The sequence below is a fragment of the Lepidochelys olivacea genome (assembly GCF_965140295.1).
Source record: "Lepidochelys olivacea isolate rLepOli2 genome assembly, chromosome: 1".
Lineage (NCBI taxonomy): Eukaryota > Metazoa > Chordata > Testudines > Cheloniidae > Lepidochelys > Lepidochelys olivacea.
This window is the reverse complement of record NC_140411.1, coordinates 145,316,884-145,325,604: the sequence shown is the minus strand read 5'-3', so window position 1 is coordinate 145,325,604 and position 8,721 is coordinate 145,316,884. Positions and strand designations below refer to the sequence as shown.

Genomic DNA, 8,721 nt, shown 5'->3' with positions numbered 1-8,721 from the left:
CCGACACCTCAGTCCCACTCAGCCCTAATCACCTTCACCTTGTGCCCCCTTGCAGAGTCCTATTCTCCCTGCACCCAGAACCTCGCACCAAGCCCCTGTGCATCCAGATTCCCCCCTACACCCAGACCCTCTACTGAGCTGCCCACACCCAGACTGCACCCTGGTACTCCTGAAGAAATTCTGCACCAAAAAAATAAAAAAAATTAAAATTCTGCAAAGTTCTGCATATTTTGTCAAAATAACACAAACACAATAACAATATAATCACACCATTTTCAATTATTTTGGTAATTTATTTAAAAATACTTGTCAGCAAATATCTGAAAACGGTGTGATTGTACTGTGGTATTTTGACAAATAAAATATGCAGAATTTTAAAATGTGTGCAAAATATTTAATTTTTTGGCGCAGAATTCCCTCAGGAGTAGGGAGAGAGAGATTAACCACTGGGAGTGGGATCTGCCTGCACTCAGCAAGAGTGACTAGAGAATGACAGGAAAACAGAGGAAGTAGGAGTGCCTGGTGAAAAGAGAAGAGAGTAGAATATGCTCTTATCTCCCTTCTCTGAACTATCAGGACACGATCAGGATTCAAAGAATAAATTGCCAGTTGCAGCCATTTCAGAGGACATGAGTTTTCAAGTATCTAATAGGATGTGAAGAAAATGTATATGGCACCCACTCCTCTTCCCTAGAGCAGTAAGGAGCATCTGGTGGCCAATCTGCAAGTGACAGAGACTTTCTTTGCTTAAGGAGGACCAAAGCACTCATCCTCTTCAGTAGCCAGATTAGCCTTGAATACCAAACAAATTGTTTTAGTTAAAGTAGTGACCCAGCCATTATAATAATACTGGCCCTTCATATCTTCACTTCTGACTCATGGGCTTCTGCATTCATTTTCTTAATGTACTTCTGCTACACAAAAGGGAATTTCTGCTTAACATTCCTGGGCATGGACTATTCTATTCATTTTCATTTATAAACCAGTCAGCCAAGATTTCCCCCAAAAGAAGCAGTCTAGACCTAAAAATCACTCACTGCGTCGTAACATGACTTTTTCCAAAGAACTGCAAAAATTTTACACTCTTCATATATTTACCCTGTTCTTTGAAGTTCGTAGTCAATTATATTTTCAAGCAAATTTTACATTTTGCCACTTCTTGTATAATCAGTTTCGCAGTCTCCCTATATGACTAATGTTCATCTGTTTTGGGGGGGAATCTTTCAAACAGCAACAAAGATGCAACTTAAAAAGGAAGATTGCAAAGGTACAAAAAATGGCAGGAACAGATTTTTTTTTTCAAACTGACTAGATTTCTGGTCGAATGTGTCCTTTAAAATTAAGGCTCTAGCCATTTAAAGTATTCTTCAGTGACTATATTGAGTTTTCCACAGTGACAGATGGACCACTTGGCTGTGCCACGTGAATGGCAGCTTCTTCTCTCTGCAGTGGTGTCTGCAACCATGGGGAATTATTGTTTAACATAGGCCCTTAATCCTGCACACAATTTTACAGGTGGTTAACTTCCATGCAACTACGTGGACGTGTTTGCAGGATTAGGGCTTCATCTTTTCCCAGTTTGTCCATCAAAAAATAGGGTGCTGAGAGACTGAATTGCTTACAAGGTGCTTTGAGATCCTTGGATGAAGTGTGCCACGCACGTGCAGAGTAACATCATTCCTCTAACTCAAACTAATTTTTAAAAAAAAATATCCAGGAAGTTCTCACCTTTTCCTTATTTATCTAACAGACTAATTCTTACAAAATAAATATTCAGAAGAACAAAGGGATATTTTGCGGAGTTTTAGTAAACAAGTTTTGTCTAGTTAAAATCTTGCAATATCTTTCAAAAAATATCAAAACACCACAGAGATATTGAGGGTGCATCTTCAAGCACAACTGTCATTACAACCCATTCTACCTTTACTCTTGTAGTTAGGATATTACCAGAACGCCAAACCTCTACAGTACACTCTATGGACCCGCAATATTTGGTGGAAACTTGGTACAGTACAGCTTCTTGACATTCATAAGTAACTCTCAACCAATTTTAGAGAATGCTGTTTAATAAATCTCTCTCTCTCCTTGGAAGAAGTCATCAACTTCTTATCAGCCATTTTAATTATCCTTCATTGTTTCTATTACGCTCGCAGTTTAATAATATTTAGACCAGTAATGCTTTCCAAAAGCCAGTGTGAAACAACTCTATATATAGTACAAATTCAAATTACCAGACTATTGTCCTTTGCTACATAGATAAATGACGTTGCAAATTATTTACCGTTTTACAACTAATCAGGTTCCAGGTGACCAACATTCTTAAGGCAAATTCATTTACATGACTGGCTGACTGGTTTCATGGTATGCTTTCCCAAAAACAAAGCAAAAAAGTATCAGAGAGGCAAAGAACATCACGTATAAAATTTATTCTTTCACCTCTGTACCAATGGGAGTTACTTGCAAGAATGGAGAGAAGCGTCGACCCCTTATAATCTTTTCTTAAAATAATTAATGTGATTTATCATTTGGCATTTTGTGCAAATTCAGTAAAACATTAAGGTGCATATTAAGAGGTGAAACTCGCAATGCCTTATAAGAATATATATTTTTGGATGCACTTGACAAATGGATTTGGGAATGTGGGGAAAGCATCAGTTTAAAACTACAGAAACCTTCTAAGAACTATGCATCTTTATCGTCACTAGCTATAAGATCTGAAGAGCCCAAAAGGATTTTATGTAACAGACGACACTGACTGTGCAATATAAAACTGCTGCAAAAAGTGGATTTTCTAAGCACACATTCAGCTATGTCTGAACTTGTCTGTTACATCATATTGCTGTATAAGATGCTATTGACTATTAAAGGGATTCTATAGATTTTGCTGATTTTTATTTCTGCATAAAAACTGGCCTTTAAGAAGTAATACCCTTTCACTGTACAGTTGTGTACTTAAGTGCAATCACAGTGCAATCCCATTTGTCAATATCAAACCAAACTAACCAAGCATATTTTGGTAAAGTTGTTATAACACTACCTACACCAAAAATGCTTAGTGCTTTTCTTAAGTCTCATACATCACTTTGTTTTTTGCAATTTCAGTGCCCTTACAGCACTTTGTATGGAAGTAATTGGCTAATATGGTTCAGTGGATTTTGGAACAAAGCAGAGACTTTAAACTGAAATCAGAAGTCATCTTCTGGAGAGACAAAGATGATAAATTATCGATTAGCTTTGTATTTAGACGCATCCCTGGGTTCACTGCTAGGATTGCTCCAGTCATCAGCTTCAGGTGTAGTCTTGTAGTGTCGCCATGCTGACTTATTAAAAACTGGAAGTCTTTCAAACGATTCACTTGAAAGAGCCTATAAAATGAAAGCAATGGTAAGAGACTGTTGCTGAGATATGTACAATAAGGTGGTAAACATGATAACAGACTCTTTGTGAACACTAACTTCTGCATTCAATGAAAGCTTCAACTATTTACATGTCCCCCACACATGATATTTTAGAAACCTCTTTGACCATGCTTATGGTGACCCAGTTCAAAATGGGTTGACCATATTGCAATAAAAATCCATAAAAAAAATCCATTTTGAAACTCTCCCCGTCTCCAAGATGGCTATAAAGAGAATAAAAAGAAAGCAGTTAAAAGAAAAAAATTTTAGGGGGACCTTTATGCGTTTTTTTTTTAAACTATTTTGGCAGGCCCACTCCCCTAGATCAGTGTCTCTCAGCCTTTCCAGACTACTGTACCCCTTGCAGGAGTCTGATTTGTCTTGTGTACCCCCAAGTTTCACCTCACTTAAAAACTACTAGCTTACAAAATCTGACATAAAAATACAAAAATGTCATAACACATTATTACTGCTTACTTTCTCATTTTTACCATATAATTATAAAATAAATCATTTGGAATATAAATATTGTACTTACATTTCAGTGTATAGTATATAGAGCAGTATAAACAAGTTATTGTCTGTATGAAATTTTAGTTTGTACTTACTTCACTAGTGCTTTTTATATGTTGCCTGTTGTAAAACTAGGCAAATATCTAGGTGAGTTGATGTACCCCCTGGAAGACCTCTGTGTACCCCCAGGGATACATGTACCACTTGCTGAGAACCACTGCCCTAGATCTAACATGATTAATTTGAATCTAGAACTAAAGCCAGCTGGCTTGACGCAATCCAGACAAGATTGAGATAGTGTTGGTCGGTTGTGGGGAAGCAGGTGGAAGAGGTGGTAGAATTCAAAGAGGGATCGCAACTGCCAGTTGTAACACCAGTGCACAACTTGGGGTTTCTGTCAGAGCCTGGGCTGCTCCTGGATGTATGGGTAGCAGTTTTTTCTATTATTACATTTTCCTGGGCTGGTGAGTAAGCCCACCAAACATTCATCTTCTCTCTCCAATGAGGACCCTGCCACACTTGTCCATACCTTTGTCAAATCAAGATTAGATTATTGTAATGCACTCGAAGTGACGTTACACTTTGGTAACACTCAGAAGATGAAGCCAGTGGAGAATTATGAAATGCCTACTTAGGGCAGCTGCACGGACTAGCACTATGTGACATGCACTGGGTTGGATTCAAGCAGTTGGCTTTAAATGCCCTAATTTGTCTGTGACCTGGTTACCTGAGTAATGCTTCTCCCCCCATGATATACTGCTGCAATTGAGCTCAGCAGACACACTGGAGATGGAACTCCCTTAATATAAAAGAGAGGGAGCCGCTGGCAGAACGTTCTCTGTGAGGGTTTCTCTATTTTGTGATGATCTAGTCTGACCCAGCCCTGGCTGGGATGATTTAATTGGGGATTGGTCCTGCTTTGAGCAGGCGGTTGGACTAGATGACCTCCTGAAGTCCCTTCCAAGCCTGATATTCTATGATTCTATGACCTCCTGTATAACACAGGCAGTAAAATTTCCCCACAATAACTCCTACAGCATATCTTTTAGAAAAACAGCCAATCCCGATTTAAAACTTGCCAGTGATGGAGAATCAATCCTTGGTAAATTCCAAACAATAAACTATCTAACCTTCATTGGCTAGGGGCAAGGTTCGTACTAAAGGGGTGATCCCCAAAGATGAGAGAAGTAAAAGTAAAGACTGGGAGGAGGAGAAGAAAAAAAAAGAATAGATATGGAACATTTTAACCGGTATCATTATTCTACACTCCCATGTACACTTTGCTCCTGCTCTCCCAATTTAATTCACAAGTGTCAGAAACCAAAAGAACAAAAGTACTAAGAAAAGTTGCCTGTCATCACACCAGGGTCTTGGGTATCTCATCGCTTTAATATGGATCAAAATCAAAATATGGAACAAAGACCCAACATTAAGGGATTAAAAAAAATACTGGAAACAAGCTAATTCAATATCAAAGGTGGTGGTCAAAAATGCCACATTTATAACTTCAGTTTTTAGGATTCTGCATGTCTGATTTAAATAAAGTACAATAATACAAGTTAAAACACACTGGTATATATACTGGAAACAAATTTAAATGTGAAAGCAGGAACAGTTGACTGTTCTGCCTGACGAGAATTAATTATATTGAGAGCTTTACTATCTTATGATGGAATCAAGTTGTTACCTTCAAATAAATTACAGCATCAGTACCCACGCCTTCCATCGAATAGAGTTTGAGATCTCCTTGAAAGTATCTAGCATAAAGACGAGAGATTGGCAAACCATACCCAAATCCAGCCTACGGAACAAAATAAAAATTTGTGGTGAGGAGGTTAAAAATCAATACACTGTATAAGCTATAATTATTTATCAAAACAAGATGTTAAAGTTAAAGAAATTAGTTAAAGAAAACTAATTACCCTATTTGCATCAATTTGCCCTTCAGACGTTCTTTTGTTCCTCAGCCTATATAACATTGCAGCCTTCTTTCTGCCTATACAAGATTTACTTGCTTAAATATTAAATAGAAAAATCACCAACAGCCGTAATACATTTTGGCAACATACAAAAATAAGGACCAAATCTGATTAGAGGCTTTAGGAGACTAGCTTGTGCATTTTGTTACTTTCCCCAAGAATACAGTTAATTTAGCAGCACAAACAGTAAGCAGTCCCTACCAAACAAAAGAGGATGATGTTCTGTACAGCTCTCTCATGAGATAGCTTGTGCTGCAATATTCCATTCATCGTTGGTGATACTGAGCATCTGATGGCAGTTTATTATCTTGGAACAGAATGTGGAAAAAGCAAGACACAGCCCTGCATACTTCAGCTGATCTATAATGTAGATCTGTAATGCTGACGGCACGTTGCAACATGCTGCAATGGAGGACAGAAGGGAGGTGTAGGGAAAGTAATGACTGCAACTTTATTAATAATATACAAAATAGTAATAGGCAGATAGTCCTTGCTATGGTTACCTATCATCAAAAAAATCATGCTGCAGCATAGTAGCCCTTCTGTTGAACATTAAGGCCTCATTAGAAGCCACACTCTACTTGCATAGGCAAAGACTCATTCATAGGCTTGAAGTAGTTATGCACTAAGACCTGTATCCCCAATTACATAGGACACAAGTCTTCCCCTTTCATGACCCTAGCCTATGGAAATGAGGATGATCATACTGGCAGTCTTCTCTCTCACTGAAGATAGTGGAAGAAGTTTTTACCTGCAGATCCTAGCTTTCAGCCCCTGTGACAGAGTGCAGAGAGTTACCAGGTAAGCTTGCACTCTGATCACTCTGACACTGTTTAGTTCGCTCAGAAAAGGCTGATTAGATAATTAACTTAAATTACCCCAATCAGGAGTGGGGGTTGGGGGGATGGATGAGCTGAAGAGCCAATTGGTCCATCAGCTCAAAACTGATAAGAAGGGCACAGGAAAGCAGAGAGGGGGAGAGAGGATCAGAGCTAGCTGAGTCCAGTTTCATGGAGATCTCAGAGAAAAAAAACCCTCAGTCCCTCTCAGGTCCAAGTGAAGGGCCAAAAGCACAGGGTACACTGCAAATAGCACTGCTGAAAGAGACTGTAAAGGGTTGGTGGAGAGAACGTAAATGAATGGCACAGTTAGATAAACAATTAAGGGAGTCTAAGCAGGTTTCTGTGATGCAAGGAGGCAGGAGCGGCGCACACCCTGTTTCAGCCCCCCACAACATCAGCCCAGCTGAGGCAGAGAATTATCATACTTGTTATTTGTTTGAATCCCCTTATATTGGCAAGGACTTTCCAAAGCAAGAAAGATAGGCTGCAATAAACAAAGTGCTTGAAAACTATGCTCTTACAAAGCAATGAACAACAAAAAGCTGCCAAAAAAGTCTGAACTACAGCAAAACAACAAGAAAGGCAAACCAGAAGCACAGGAAAAGGACCAAAATGCTCATTTAACATTCAGTCATTTATGTAATCTAGTCCTTGTGAAGAATCACATCCCACAAACATGAACAAGCAAATGGCTGCTCTAGCTTCTTGGCTAACTAACTGACTAGAGGAATCACTCACCTCTGTGGCTCCCTAGCAAGCCCACCCACTGTTTGGGGGGCAGTAATGATGAACAGAGCGGTTGTAAGAAACCCTGTATGGGAATTCGAGTACCACCAATACCCAGTAACACATTGTATAATAAGGCTGTTAATGTGTCATCTTGACAGACTTTAGAGAAAAGTTACTAATGAGGTTAGTATTAATAACCCTGGCTTGAGCCAGGCATTATGGACGTGAGTTGCTGTACTAACTTCCTCACATAGCTCTGCAAAAGAACCTCAGCCCTGACCTTTTTCAGAAAATCAACAATGGTACAAGCATCACATTGCGTACAAACTGCATTATTATAATTTTGCTCTGATTTCTCCATCTCCTTCATTTAAGACCTTAATTATAAAAGTAAAGTACATCATACTGTCTTCCCCTTGAGTGATACACTTTAAACTGTATGGAAAAGCAGCATAGCATCAAATTGCAATGAGTCTCTATACAAGTATGTATCCACTGGGGGCACAATACTTATTGCTATGGCCACCACCTTGAAAGCTGAAACTTTCAATCAGTTCAGACCCAAAATCTGCCTCCCAGAAAAGGTAGATAGATATCACGTAAGGTAAATATCATGTAAGGACCTCAAGGAAACAGCAACACTGGATTTACATCAGCTAAGGATCGGGCCTGAATTTTAAAATACACAATGGGATGCTATGTTCTAAAGGTTTTTCCAGCATGAGTTCGGGATGACCTACACAATGAGTGCATGGCTTCAACACTCATGAGTAATACATCCGATGAAGTGAGCTGTAGCTCACAAAAGCTTATGCTCAGATAAATTTGTTAGTCTCTAAAGTGCCACAAGTACTCCTTTTCTTACAGCTATTCCAAACTCAGATTGATAAAACCTTTATACCAGAGCTCCCATGTTCTCTCATATTGTGCAGCTTTATCATTTCTATCTTTATAGACATGCATACCACACACACACAACTTCTTCCAGGGAAGTTGCCTGATTTTTACAGAATCTAAATGCAGAGACTTGGATTGATTACAGAATTGCTCAACTTTTAAGTTGATGGCAAAAACAGTAAGTTGGAGCGAAATGGAGGAGAAAAATGGGGAAGATAATTCCTGGAAATATTTGTTATGCTGCTTGTTATATAGTTATTAGTATCTGTGCTTCCACTATGAAAATAGCTGTTTGTTTACTTGCTCTTTCTTTTAAATTAAAAAACAGCATGCCATAAACTCACTTCTCAAAGACTCCCATTA

The 8,721-nt window shown here is 38.7% G+C and overlaps 1 protein-coding gene across 1 annotated transcript in view; it reads right to left on the bottom strand.

Annotated features, from left to right (window-relative positions):
* Positions 1 to 282: 282 nt before the first annotated feature.
* PDK3 (pyruvate dehydrogenase kinase 3) overlaps positions 283 to 8,721 on the bottom strand; it is a 77,185-nt gene continuing 68,746 nt past the window's right edge. The window contains exons 10-11 of the mRNA XM_084650090.1: positions 5,599 to 5,712; positions 283 to 3,365 (exon numbers count right to left, since the gene is read on the bottom strand). Coding sequence (XP_084506216.1) covers positions 3,222 to 3,365; positions 5,599 to 5,712 — 258 coding nt within the window. The 3' untranslated portion in view covers positions 283 to 3,221. The remainder of the gene's footprint in view (positions 3,366 to 5,598; positions 5,713 to 8,721) is intronic.